The 14,660-nt window shown below is 39.1% G+C and overlaps 1 protein-coding gene across 1 annotated transcript in view; it reads left to right on the plus strand.

The window, feature by feature from the left end:
* The first annotated feature begins 994 nt into the window (after positions 1-994).
* Positions 995-14,660, plus strand: part of CSTF3 (cleavage stimulation factor subunit 3) — a 49,075-nt gene continuing 35,409 nt past the window's right edge. Inside the window, exons 1-3 of the mRNA XM_080344803.1 lie at positions 995-1,268; positions 10,677-10,778; positions 10,908-11,003. Coding sequence (XP_080200929.1) covers positions 1,239-1,268; positions 10,677-10,778; positions 10,908-11,003 — 228 coding nt within the window. The 5' untranslated portion in view covers positions 995-1,238. The remainder of the gene's footprint in view (positions 1,269-10,676; positions 10,779-10,907; positions 11,004-14,660) is intronic.

Raw genomic sequence — 14,660 nt, forward strand, 5'->3', positions numbered from 1 at the left:
AAACAACCCAAGATGAGCCCCCAGGGCCAGGATAGAGGTCACCAAAACCTCCTCATTTCTGCTCACTCTCTTTTAGACTTTCATGGAATCATAGAATGTTATGGATTGGAAGGGACCTCAAAAGATCATCCAGTCCAATCCCCCCACTGGAGCAGGAACAACCAGATGAGGTTACACGGGAAGGCGTCCAGGGGAGTTTTGAATGTCTCCAGAGTAGGAGACTCCACAACCTCCCTGGGCAGCCTGTTCCAGTGTCTGGCACCCTCACGGAGAAGTTTCTTCTCATATTCAAGTAGAACCTCCTGTGATCCAGTTTGTATCAACCACCCCTCTTCCTACCGTTGGTTGTCACTGAGAAGCACCTGGCTCCATCCTCATGACATTCACCCTTTACATATTTATAAACATTAATAAGGTCAGCCCTCAGTCTCCTCTTCTCCAAGCTAAAGAGACCCAGCTCCCCCAGCCTTCCCTCATAAGGGAGTGGAGCATCTCCCTTAATCATCTTCGTGGCTCTGCACTGGACTCTCTCCAGCAGTTCCCTGTCCTTCTTGAACTGAGGGGCCCAGAACTGGACACAATATTCCAGATGCAGTCTCACCAGGGCAGAGTAAAGGGGATTTCAACAATAAACGGCCCACCAGAAAACGAGGACCGAGCGCTGTGAGAAAACGCCCACACTGCGCCTCTCACAGGCGCCATGAGCACAGCTGTCGCGGGCCGCAGGGCCCTGTGCAGCCACCCCTCAGGGAGCGCGCCGATCGCGGCTCCGGAGCGAGCTCCAGCGTTTCGCCCTGCCTCTAGGCGACGGGCAGCACGCCTGCCCCACACACAACCGGGGAGGAAGCGGCGCGGGCCCAGATACGCGGCTGACGGGCCCCGGCGCCCCCGGCCCTCCCTAAGGCGCCTCCAGCGGAGCTGCGCCCACTGACTACTTCCGGCGCCGCGCGCTGCCGTGACGCACTTCTCCCCGCCGAGCCACCCGGCAGCCACTCAGCGGCCGCCCCAGCTTCTTCCCAGCGCCCCCCGCGCGGCGCAGCTCCTCCTCCCGCCCCCGCGCGCAGCCGGAGCTCGGGGCCGCGCCGCCATCTTGTCGCTGTCGCTGCCGGAGAGGCGGGCGGCGGCGGTTGGCGCGGCTAGGGGAGCCGCCCGCGGCGGCAGCGGCGCCGGGCGCTTTTTTAAAAAGGGGTTTTTAATCTGACTGGGGCCTCTGTGCCCCAGCCCTGTTTTAACACGCCATGTCCGGAGAGGGAACCGCGGGCGACCAGGTGAGCGGGAGGAGAGTGAGGTCGCAGGCCGCTCCCTGAGGGGAACAGCGTGGGGGGGTCAGGGCCGCCGTGGCGGTCTGGCCTGGGGGTCCCTGGTGGCGGCTGTGTTATGCAGGCCTCGGCGGAGCGGTGGGGATGAACGTGTGGGGGTCGCGGAGCCGCTGGTGCGCTGAGGCCGCCCCGGGGCTGAGGGGAACGCGGCCTGTGCCGCTTCCCGGCCCCCCTGGGCCCTGCCGGTCCCTCAGCGGCCCCGCGCTCCCTTCCCCTTCCCCCGCACACACCCCTGCCGAGGAACGCGGATTTGTGCCGTCAGCCAAGCGCCGCGCGGGGGGAGCGGGACCGCGGGGCCGCTCCCAGCGGCGCCCCGGTAAAACCGGTAGTACTCCCCAAACTATGTCTGTGTCAGCCCTCGCGTTCCCGGTAAGCAGACCTGAGCTCACCTCGGGGTGGACAGTAGACACCCCGGTGAGTTTTTATCCCCCGCGTTCTTTTATTTGTGGTCGTTGAATACACGCGCTCTGGAGGAAAAATGAAACCCGGATAAGCCGTTTACACCGATAATTTGAAGCGTTTTATTGAAGTGGGTATTTGCTGAACATATGCATTTAACATACAAGGTTTTGTGGCTCCTTAACAATACGCTTTTTCTCCCGAATAAAGCATTATTAAAGCACCTTTAAAATAAAACCAATAAAAATGTTCCAGAATCTCTGGCACAGCATTCTTGCCTTTGGCTGGGGGAAATAACTATTGTTTTGCTTGGGTTTGGTTTAGGTTTTTTAATATATCAAAATATTTATCACAACTTCTAGTTTTCTAGGCAGGCAAAATCTGAATGTTGTATGTTAGCTTTTTAAATTTTGTATTAGCTTGAATTATTTCCTACTTACAGGCAGAATTTCTCTAAACAGTTCTTCTTAATAGTTAAGGCTATGTTCAAAATTGGTATTAATTGGAGGAGTGGGGGTGGAAGTTCCTACTTGAGAGAGGAGCGGTTGATAACACTGGCACGCCTTAGTGGGCAATGTAGCCTACAAAAATACTTAAAATTAAGCTTATGTCTTAGTGCTCCCTTAAGAAGCTTTGTAGAATGTCACTCTCTTTACAAAACAGGTTATGTTTCTGTGTGTCTGGGCCTGTACTCTGAAAGGGTGGCATGTAAACTTTTTTAAGATCACCAGTTCTGAGGGAGGTAGGAAAAACAAGGGCTCAAGAATGTAAAATAGCCAGTTTCTCTTTCATTAGGAAAATATCCTATGAATTACCAGCCCGTTTGCTCAAAGCTGGTCAAGTTAATAAATATACTTGTAATATGTTTAAGCAAGGGATTCTTCAGAATGGTTTATTTCATCATAAGGCGGATGGCTACAAAGAAGCAAGCATATGCTACAATAAAATTTTGATAATCCTGATGTGTGTAGTATGTTTCACATTTAAGCTACCCACTTTTTTTTTTTTTAATTACATTGATGTTTAATTGCATAATTAAACTGTTGGGTGAAGTAGTGTATTTCTGTAGCTTGTAATACTTTACTATTTAACTTAAAGAAGAACAGTGCTGACTTAAGGTTTTATTTTCTTTAGCAAGGGAGAATTTAATATGCAAAAGGTTTAATTACTTTGCAGAATAGCTTTTACTTCAGGATACAGACAGTAACAGCTTTAATATTGCAATTCTGTGTCACAGAGGGTTTTAGCATTCAAAAAAACTGCAAATCATTATTTGCAGCTTGTGTAAAGTATGTATTTTAACATATGGCTTGTATTTTTTGATACATATTAGGATTCATCTTTTTTACTGATTGTGATTACTGGCTTTACATTGGGTGCACTTCAACAAAAAAACCCACTTTCATAATTATAGGTCAGGTTAATTTTCTTCTACTCCATCCTCGTTATCAAGGCCTCTGGATTCTGGTTTTCTAGAAGTCTCTAATTTTGTTCTGGTTGGTTATCTCCCATCAGTTTTCTTCAGTTTCACTAAGTTGTCTTGTACAGTTTTTTTCCCTACCCTGGTAGACTTCAGTTTCTTATTCCTTGTGTTAAGATAGGCCATAATTTGATATCAGTGTTTTTACCGCTACTACCATGAAGTTTTCCTCACCTCAGGCTACCATGCATCCAACTGTGTGGTGCGGCAGGTGTACCTTAAGTTAGTGTTGATGCCAGTCTGACTGTGGTTGTCAGTGTGATAGACCTAAATTCACTGCATGTCTGTGTAAGGAAGAGCAGCAAAGTATTGTAACTGGGCCTGTTGTGCCTCGTTCCCTTCCCTACAGTGCAGCTGATAAATTTATTGTAACCTAGTGCTATCTGGAAGGCAGTCTGGCTTTACATGTGCAATATTCTTATGGTTATAAATGTTTCTTTTTGTAAGAAGCTGAAGCTGGGCAGGGATTGGGTCTGGCTTTCCTCTTCCAGGTTTCATCTGTTGCTTCCACAACCAGCTTCTGAGTTAGTGGATGCCATTTTCATTGACAGTCACATAGATGAGTATAAGGGGGTGACTGTACAGTTAATTTCTATCTGTTGTGCATAAGGTGTATGTGTGATAGCGTATGGTGCAGCTGTTAAAGATCTTTGACAAATCAGAGTTGTTAATTCTGACTCACTGACATGCAGGCATGTCTACATTTTGCTTCCCACATGTTAGGGTTTGGGGGGACTTCCAAAAGCAGCCAGGTGAATAACAGTTTGCCACGCCGTCTCCAGCAAGTATGAAGTTGTAGTAGTGTGAGAAGGAAGAACAGAAAGTGGAAAGTTGGATGGAGGGAAGGTGGAAGACTAAACCTATTGTAAGGTTAAAGTCTTAGTTGGAGTTGAGGCTTTATTGTACCAGGTGCAGTGCAATTGAAATGTGGCTTTTACTGCCTTTACACTGAGCTTAGCTCCAGGCCTTGTTAGACTGCTTTACTGTGTAGAGCAGGAGCATAAGCTACCTTATTTAGGTTGTCTCCTTGCATCATTATTGTGGAACAGACTGCAGCAGGGGCACAAGGAAATGTGATGAAGCCACCACTGTTACGTTATATTTTAAATTCTTGCACTGTGGTAACTATGCTGGACCCAAGTTAATTTCTGCAGAACCAGTTGAACTATGTCAGGCCTTAAAAGCTGTTAGGTCCCTGACAGACTCCTAGCAAGGTCTACATGAATTTCCAAGGTCAGTTTTTAGAATAACAAACACTTAGCCCTGTTTGTATCATAGAAATCCGCATGTGTAGACTGAAAGGCTACATCTGCCACTGTTCGTCAGAAAATTCCCTGACAAGCTCTTCGCAGTCTCTTCATGTCACAGGGTTACAAAGAGTACATACTTGCACCTCTGTATGTCTTTACATTTTTCTGAACCTTAATATACACATCTAGTTTCATTTGAGCTCTAGTAAGACCTAACTTTGTTTTGTTCTCTGTCTTTTTCTACCATGGCACAACCACTGTTCTTATCCACTTAGTAAATATATACTTGCAGGCATCAATTTTATCTGAAGACTTGATGCAGGATTTGCTTTCCTCCTGTGTTAATTACCTTCTGATCTTTTAAGGCTAGAACATACATTTCACACTTTCTGCAGCTATTTCAAAGATATGCACCCCAGTCTGCGATGCGTGTTGCTTTACATGGATGTGAATCTGGTCCAAGACTGAGCTGTGGAAAAAAAAAAAAGCCTGTATTGTCTCTGTGAATATGGAAGAGAGCTCTAAAGCAGTCTGTTCCAGTTTCTTACTGGTATTTTTACCCCTTCCTACTCTTGCTTCTCATTCATGCCATGTATGTGTTTGATGTAGTACATCATGTAAGTTTCTGAATTCTATATGTGATAGTAAATGCTATTGTAGTTAACTTTAGATTAACATTTTAAAAATAGGTGTCATTGAGCACAATAATGAAAGGAGAAGTTCTTGCAGGATTGTGTGGGTTTAATATGTCAAGAGGAGCCATTTGAAAGAATCTCCTCTAAGAGCATATTGTTTTAAATGATATATAGTAAACTTGGGTTTACTATCATTGTTTACATTTACTGTAGGAATAGGTTGTAAACAGAATTACCACAAACCTTGGTGCAGGAAAACTTTTAAGTTAGTAATGTGGGGGTTCTTTTTCAGTTTTTACATGGTTGTAAACACTATATTCTAGCTGCATTTCTGCGGTCAGTATGTTTCAGGTATACCAAGAGGTTAAAGCAGAAAATGTGTCTAAATGGTAACGTTTGGGAAATAGTCTCATGAGGAAAGAATGGTAATCATTACCAATCCAAAACTCTTGATTTGTTCAGAGATGTAAAACAGCCTATATTATGTTGGGAGAGAGACAGTACTTACAAAAGTATCCTTTAGTATTATTTTAAGATGAATATACTGGGTTATATCTGTTAAGAGTGACCTAGTCTTAAAGGACAAAACTTTTTTAAAGATTATGTTCACAGCTGAATTGATTTAGTGGTAGAATAGAAGAAGGCAAGATATTGAAAATAAATTTAAGAAAGTGCAAGGATTGATAAGGTGTAACTATAGTGTAGTAATGGATTGTGTAACTGAAGAAAGGATTTTAAAAACTTTTTCTATGCACATACAGCTATAAATAAAAAAAACTTGGGGTAGACAGACCTGTAAGTTAACCTAACTGGACAACTAACAGTGCTTGTCAAGTCGTGTGTTAATATTTTTTAAATTGTATTCGTTGGGTGTGTTACAGTCCAGGCTGTGTTAAACTGTGCAGCAACGAGCCAAAACCTGCAAACAGTAGCCTCTGTCTTAGTGGGTGTAAAACTCCATTTTGATGTTGAACCAATTTGACTGAACTAGCCATTAAAATTTCTGCCTTTTCATGTACAGTGGCCTATACATCTTGTTTGTAGAAGTTGTTTCATAATTAGTGGTAGTTTTTAGGGCATCTTAAACTGACCACTTCCCAGATGGAACAGCTGTTTAAATAATTTCATTTTCACAGCAGAAGACCCTTTTGTGGAAACAGGAGGATGCTTTAAGCACCTGGATGCATTAGGTGGTGCGAATAATTGAAAGAGGTGTTTGGTTTGGTATTTTATTACACACTTCGGAGTCATGAGGGTTCCTTCTCAGAGGCATAGGGAAACAGTTAATTGTTGCTTTTAGCAGTAAGGTATAAACCAATTCTTTTTTCCTTGAAGGTGTTTGATAAATAACTTTTAGTAAATACTAAAAGTCAACTTTGTTTCTCCTGGTCTTGTTCCCTCTGATACTCTATAGAATTCAACTGCACAAAATCCAGATTTAATGTATTTTGCAGGAAGGAGCTCCTAGACTTTTTGGTTTGGGCCTTTTCAGATTTTGGAAACTGTGGTCATGAAGATAATTTTACACTCTTTATCTATGAAACTAAAAATCCATTGTTATTTATCTATGTATGAAAAATAAAAGGAAGCTGTGAATTAAACTAGATGATAATAATACAGATAATCATGGACATGGAGCCTTAAGTGCTGAAAGAATTCCTTGACCTTCAGAGGGTTCTTTGCGGGAAAGGACCCCTATTATATGGGAGGTATACTGACCACAGAAAGCAGAAAGAAAGAAGTATTTTCCAGTTTGTGTGCAACAATTCTTTGCAGCTTTTTTTTCTTTTCAGACGGCTAAGTTAAAAGCCAGTATCTATCTGGTTAGGTGCAGTTTTGTGGTAGTTTAAGCTGATCTAACTTGAGACTGCTAAAGTCCTGTATGGTTTTGTATCCTTTATTGTGCATCACATATGATCCTGAAATTAGGGAGCCGAACCATTAGAAAGTTAAGAACTTTTCTAATAGGATTATTTTTCTGCTGATTTGATTCCCTGAACTGGCTTGTTACAGGATGAGATTAGCTCAAGTGCCTCTATTAACCACAGGGAGGGACTGGGAATACTTATCTAGGGACAGGATCTTGGCAATGAAGGAACACCCAAGAATTAAATATTCACAGTGTTGGATACTGACTGTTGTGCAAGCAGTGCAATTAAAAATACATAATCAAAAGCCACGTACCCTTGAACTGTGGTAACAGCAGACCTAGGCACAGAGTGCAGTTAACATGCAGTTTTCAAAACTGGGGTCAAACCTCTTTCTGGCTACAGCTGAGCTAGCTTGTCAGGCTCCTTGTTCTCTTTCATTGCATGCTTGCTGTAGATGTTAATCCTCACAGGTTTGATGTGTAACTGAATGCAGCTTTGCTCATGTGCCTAGTTCTGCCAAAATGGTCCAAACTGGAAATCTTGAGTGTTGATTTCTCCAATATATTAGGAGTGATTATTTGTGAAGGTGCAAGGTAATGAGGGCCTTATTTCCAGGACACTGCAGTGCTGTCTGCCTCTCAAATGTGGATGGATTTTATCCAACCTGGAGAAGGATTAGGGACAGGAGAGGGAGTGCTCACTGGCCTTAAGAAATTGTTTTCTTGCATATGACATAAGGTACAAGCAATTCCAAGGAGTTGTTTAGAACTCTGATCATATAGCTATTTTCAATTCTGTAGAGCACCTATAATTTTTGTCTTATATAATTATGTGGAGAACTGCTGCAGCTAAGTGAATATTTGCTGATTTAGGAAATTAGTCTTTTATTTTTTCCAATAAAAGAATGAAAATTTGATTAATCTTTTTACGCATATTAGGAGTACTGTATCACATACACAAAATTAATGTAGCATTACTGTGAATATGCATCTTATCATCTTTTTTTTTTTTTTCACTAGCTTAAATTGTTTCAACCTTTCTAAGTTTATTGCCATACATCTGCCTTGGTAAAATCAAATTCCCAGAAGCCTTAACTGTTTCACTGGAGTGTCAGTGCAGCTGAGTTATTTTGTGTGTCGTGTGGAAAGGTTTGATACAGTACAACTGAACTGCTTACTACTCAAATAGTTGAGGTTTGCTTCAGTGCCCTGTTCTTCTACTTCCTATTTGAAAGTCACTACAGTGCAGCACCCTGTGCTTCAACAAATGCTTCCCTTATTTTTGTAGGGTGATTTTTAATTTTTTTTAATTGTAGCTGACATTAATAATACTCCTGATAGACATTTCTATCTAATTGAATGCAAAATAATATATGCTTGGTTGAATATTTGAGACAAGTAGATTTCACCTAAATGAAAAGTCATGAGAAGCAATGCTTATCACTGATCTGGGCAAATTTTAATTAGTGCTTTATTTGAATAAACAACACTTCATCTGTAGAGACAACTTACATGAATAGTCTTTAAACTTTGGAAATTTCAGGTTCAGCACTGTCTTCTGTAAGCCGAAATATGTTTATGCATGTCATTTTGGAGGAAATAAAACCTCTAGTTCATTTCATAGTGTGTTCTGCATCTCAAGGCTGTATCAGTTGAACTATAACATATGCAGTATTGCAGAGTCAGAATTTTGATGGACTTAGGAATGTAAAAACATTCATGTGGACATTTATAAATGTACTACTTTTGAGCTGACAACTTTGAGCTCCTAAATTTAAACTTGAACTTTTTAGTCAAATTAGTTTTATAATTTAGTTTGCTGTGAGACTTGATACTTGCCTTCCAAACTACATTGGTTTGCACTAATCAATTGATGTTAAGAATGACTCAAAAACTGAATAGAAAATAATAATGGTCTTTAAACTCCCAAAAAGCCCCTTCTACTGATTTTTTTTTGTCTTTGTTTTTGTTTCCCTTTCATGCGTGGCAGCTGTTATATATCAGTGGAACAGTTCTACAACATTTTTGATTGTTCATTTTATAAGTAAATTTAGTTTAAAATCTTTTAAGGGATATGCCTTGAATTATCTTGCTGGTAGGGCTGACACAAAAACTGGTAGTGCTGAAAAACATTCAAAAATATGGTAACTTTTTAAAGTGATCAAGTTGAATTGCTCTGTATAACATAAGCAACTGTTATATAGTAGTGCGTTTGCAGAAGCTGACAACAGCGAAGGGGCAGGACACTGCTAAAAATCAAGTTAATTGACTAAGTAACTCAGGCTTACTGCACTTGCTAGCCCCTGCTTTTATTTATTTTTTTTTAAATCACTGTTTTGTACAGTGCTTCGCTGGCAGCTTATCTTCGAATAATGCCGCTGTAAATGGTCTTCCAATAAAATCCATTAATAATACCTTGGATTTGTGTTCTTGTAATGTCTGCTTCCTTTCAGGAGTGATGCTTGTTAATTTTACTAGAAGTCACACCTCTGTAGTGTTACACGTCTAGTTACCTTCACTTCCCATTATAAGTGTGTTCTCTCCTGTTTGCTCTTTTTACTCTTCAGAGCTATATATTGACCTAGATCCAGTATTAAGAATTAAAATGATTGCTTGAAATAATCTTTTTGCAACCGACAGGGTTCTTTAGAATTTTCTGTACAGTAAATGTGTCACACTGCGGTCTACAATAGAGTTGTATATTCTAACAGTAATTATGTAGCTAACTTGTAAAATTTCACAAGAAAGGTCTTGTAGTAATAATTTACAGGTTATTGTTACATCTCACAAAGGCAAGAATTTGCTTGATCATGTGATTTGGGACCACTAACATCTGCCTGAAAATGAGTCAAGTATGGAAAGTTAGTAAATAAGCTGTTTGGAGTACAGGTCAGAACAACAATTTAGGGTTGGAACAAGCATGTATTTTAAGACTTGTCTGTATGGGGTCATCAGATTGTAATTCTTTCATTTACTTGTGCTGACAGTGTTAAATCTAGAAAAAAAATTCTGGAGATCATAAATTTAAAACATTTCCACAAGTCTTTAAAAGAACACTTAAGCCTTTACTGTAATAGTAACTATGTTAACATTGGATTTGTTAAAGCTTATAGTATCAAAAAGAGGTTTTAAACTCCAGTTTGAATGTCTGAGTGAAAAAAAAATAGTGCCAAAGCTACAGGAAGCTGACAGATCAGAAAGATAAAATTTGTGCTTGGATAATGTGTGTATGTTGCTACTAGAACTCTCATCTCCTAGTTTTCTTATGAAATCTGTAACCTGTGATGTGACATACTGTCCTACATGTACAGAATGACTCGTGCAGTAACCTGAATTTGTTTGGCTGAGGTCTGTAATGGAAAAATTGGTCTCAATTTAGTTTTTGCATCTTAAAAATTTCAGCTCATTAAAACTGTTTGAAATTCATAGTGCAATAAATTTTCTGGCAAACTGAAATTTGTTCTACAGCTTTAGAAACATTTATTCAGTTTAGTCTAGCTTTTTGCTGGATCACCAAACATGTAGAACATTTTGTGGTACGAGAGTGTGTTATCTTACTGGAACAACTTGTTTTCCAGATAAAATTGCAATTTAGTAGCTCCAGCATAAAAACTGAGATCTGAAACGCTGTCAGAATGTAGTTGTTAGCTTGACTCTGTAGCTGAGACAGAACTTCCCAAACTCTACTTGTGATCTCTTATGTTTTCTTTTTAATTTTTCTAGGCTGCTGAATATGTCCCAGAAAAAGTGAAGAAAGCTGAAAAGAAACTAGAAGAAAATCCATATGACCTTGACGCTTGGAGCATTCTCATTCGAGAGGCACAGGTTTAGTGACATAGGATTACATTTCCTTATCTATGGTCCACTCACACTATTTGGTTCTGGAGTAAAATCAACAAATTCATTTACATAAATCATAATATTGTAAATGCTGTTTTGATTTTCAATTTTTAGAATCAACCTATAGACAAAGCACGGAAGACCTATGAACGCCTTGTTGCCCAGTTCCCCAGTTCTGGCAGATTCTGGAAACTGTACATTGAAGCAGAGGTTAATATTTTTACATTCTTTCTTATATAACATTTAATAGGTGTTTAAGTTTACACTTTCATAAGCATAAATAAGATAGGCACATATAATGTAGGGAAAGGGGGATTTTGAATATGCCTTGCCTTTATTTTGTAAAATAGGTACAAAGGAGTGATTAAAATGAATTCTAAAGTATTGGGTCTTTTATAAGTTGATGATTGTTGCATTATGGAATTGCAACAACATTAAAACCGTTTCAATGGTATTGGAGTGCTTTAGCCTTTTATTTACTTGTCGTGTCAATTTATTGCCTCCCGTGTCATTTATTTAGAGGACTTTTTTTTCATTTATACGTACAGACGTATTTGAATGACTTTGTGGATGTTTGGATCTTTCATTTTTTTTTTCTTTCTTAGGGAATTGGGTGTTTCTTTTGTATTTTGGGGGTCGGGGGGTGGGTTGGAAGCTGATTTCTGGAGTGAAAATACTGGGCAAATATATTAGTACAACTCATTAGTTTCTAAAAATCCCCCCAAAATTGTGATTGTTTACATAACTATATAAAAATTCCCACTAAGTTAATTGATTAAAGAATCTTTAATGACATGTTATGAAATGCACTTTATAGTCTGAATTGATTTTTTTTAACATTTTTCTGTAGCTGATAGTTAACACCAATACATGTGTTTTTTGCGGGTATCTTTTAGATGCACATTTTTCTTTAGAGACAGGTCTTCTACATGCTAAACTACAGGGGTGTGGACTTGTGTTCTGTAGATAAGAAGTGAACTGCCTAATTTTTTTTCCATTTTATTTGAAAATTGCGAAGCAGCAATCTGACTCACAATACTGCATTGTTTACTGATCAGATCTTATATTAAATATCATACCCAAATGTGTTTTGGCAGTAAATTTTGAAGATTAAATAAAATTGGAATAATGGGAATCTAACAAATTTTTATATTGCAGTTTATAGTAAGATGTTCTGGTGGAAAATAGTGCAACCTAAATTTAATATTACCTAATTAAACATTATAATTTTCACTATTTTGTTTTCAGTAGTTTATAGTGGTGGTTGGGATGTCAATGATTGAACATATTTGGGAGATTGTGAATGCACTAACACATACAGATGTGTATTTTTCCGTGTGGGACCCTGCAGCCAAATCCATTAGCCTCTTGTACCTCGCAATGTTCGCTACAGGATCTGGTCTGTGGAAGCTAGTCTAACTTGATGATGACATTAAGTTATACGATTTCTGTGCTTATTTAAACCTTTATCTTTCCTATGCCTCAAACTTAATTGGTGAATAAGACCACCTCAGAAAGCCTACATTGTAGATCTTTCGTTAGAAAGTACCATTATCAGTGTAAAGCTTCTTGTCTTGAACCGTGTTCAGAGCTGAATTGACAGACATTGCCTCCTGTGATACCTTTTAAAATAATTTATAATCCATTAGTATTTAGAAACATTTACAGTGTCAAAACTTAAAACAGTCTAGGGTATAATTTTTTACCTGCTTTTTAAAGGAAGGAAGGTCAGCTTCTATCCAGCAGGTATGGTAACCAGGTGACACAAGTAAATTTGAGAAGGAGAGAACTGACATAAAGATCACTAGCTCAAGTGTGCCCCTGGGTGCGTGTGTGTGTGTGTGTGTCTGCCTGCCTACGACTACACTGCAAATACAAGAGAAATTAAATGTATCAACTTGTAATTCAAAACAATGGCAAAACATGAACTTCAGAGTTGTGGTAGAGGTTGCACTTGAAAGTGGTTATCCTGGAAACAAATATAAGAGGTTGCTTTAAAAAATAATATTTTTCAACTTAACAGGCAAATATTTAAAATCTCAGTTATGACTCAGCTTTTTATTCATGGTTCCAGTAACTTCTCTCAAGCCTCACATAGTGACCAATTTAACTAAAAAGCAACATCTGCCTTTTTTTTAGTATATGTAACCATTTATAGCTATAAGCTCAAATAACTTTATTTCGAAATTCATCTGTCTAAAAAAGTATACTCACATGATTGGGCACTGTTGTCAGCATTGTTTTAAGTTGCATATCATATGTATAGTCCCGTCTGAGAGGAAATTCAAAATGAAGTGTTTTCTTAAATGTTCTGTTAACAGCTTGGTTGAACATAAATTAAGACTTGAGTTAATTTTTCAAGGCTACTTTAGGTAGAGGAGTTGTTTCGAGGCTTCTTTCATTACAGCCTGAAGATGTACAAGGAATATAGGGAAGGTATTTTTCAAAAGCTTTTTTCCTTGGAAATCTTAGTAGTCTTCTGCTAGAAAGTTTCTCTTGGATAGTTCAGAAGTATAGATCTTTCCAGCCTTGAGTTGGGAAACTAAACCTGGGTTAAACCTTCGTTTAGCATTGCTTTTGATTCACTTTCACTGCCTCAGTATTTAAATCTGAAAATTGCTAAATTTCAGTCCTCTGTTTTTGCTGATGTAAAAACAAGAATATCACTTTCCTCTTTAACATGATAACGTTTTCTCTTTGTAATCACAGAAAGACAATAAGGGAGAAGAAATTGGGGGTGGTTTTCTGGCATATTGTCTTTCACTAGAGAATTTTGTCTTCTGCACAACATAAATCTGAGCTGAATATCATTGCATAGTGGTGGTCTGTTATTGGAAGATGAGCTAGGGTGAGGGTTATGATTATGGCCTTACAAAAACTGAATTAGCCCTTTAGCAGCTGTATTCTTTATAAAATTGTTAGAAATCTTTAAATTTCCCTAACTTGAGGAATGTGTTCTTTTTAGTCATTCCAATCTTCAAATATAAATCATTGTTTATAATCTACACGAACACAAACTGTTCCCTTGTGTGTGCCAGTTCATTTTGTGATGTAAAATTTCTACGTGCAGGCCTTACTGCTGTGATTACCTCTTGTTTTTATGACAGTGTTTGTACAGCTCACTGACTGTTTTCCTTTTTGTGTATGACTTTGTTCCCTACTGGAATATAGTGTAAAGCAGTGCTCAGCATGTAGTATAGCATCTAACTTACTGCTGTAGATATGCAGACTGTGCTGAAGTAACTAAGTACTTCACGTTTCCTTCTGATGTGCCAAGCACTAATTTATATGCTCTGGTCTCTATTATGGCTGGTTTGGTAGTCGGTAGAATATGGAGATTAACTGGGAAGAGCATGCTTTGCCAGTTTGTTAATGAGAACTCTACTATTAAAGTTTGAATTGGTCAAAACATTTTGATTCTCACACTGGTTCTTATTTCTTCTGACACCCAAAGAAGGAGTTACAGGACAAAGAAATAATAGAATTGGAAGAAATAACTCCCAGCTCACAGCATTTTGGGGTCATACCATTTGAATGCCCAAGACTTGTGAGCACAGTTTCATTTGTTGAATTTGACAGACTGTAGTCTCTTTTTGATACATATTTTAGGAAGTAAAACAGTTGCTGTTCTGCACCTACTCAAATTTAGAAAGTGGTTCAGTAATGCCACTCTTCTTACTCAGACTCTCGTTTTCTCTGTTTGCTTAAAGCACTTTTTTCTCTTGATACCTTTCCCATAAAAATCTGCTTCCAGAAAGCTTGAATCAATTCACATCAGTGCCTCTTTCACAGTTTTAAAAAGGAGTATATAAGTCTCATTTCTACATGTGCCATAATGTTAAACTCGTAGATCACATGATCTGGATT

The sequence above is a fragment of the Nesoenas mayeri genome, assembly GCF_963082525.1.
Source record: "Nesoenas mayeri genome assembly, chromosome: 5".
Lineage (NCBI taxonomy): Eukaryota > Metazoa > Chordata > Aves > Columbiformes > Columbidae > Nesoenas > Nesoenas mayeri.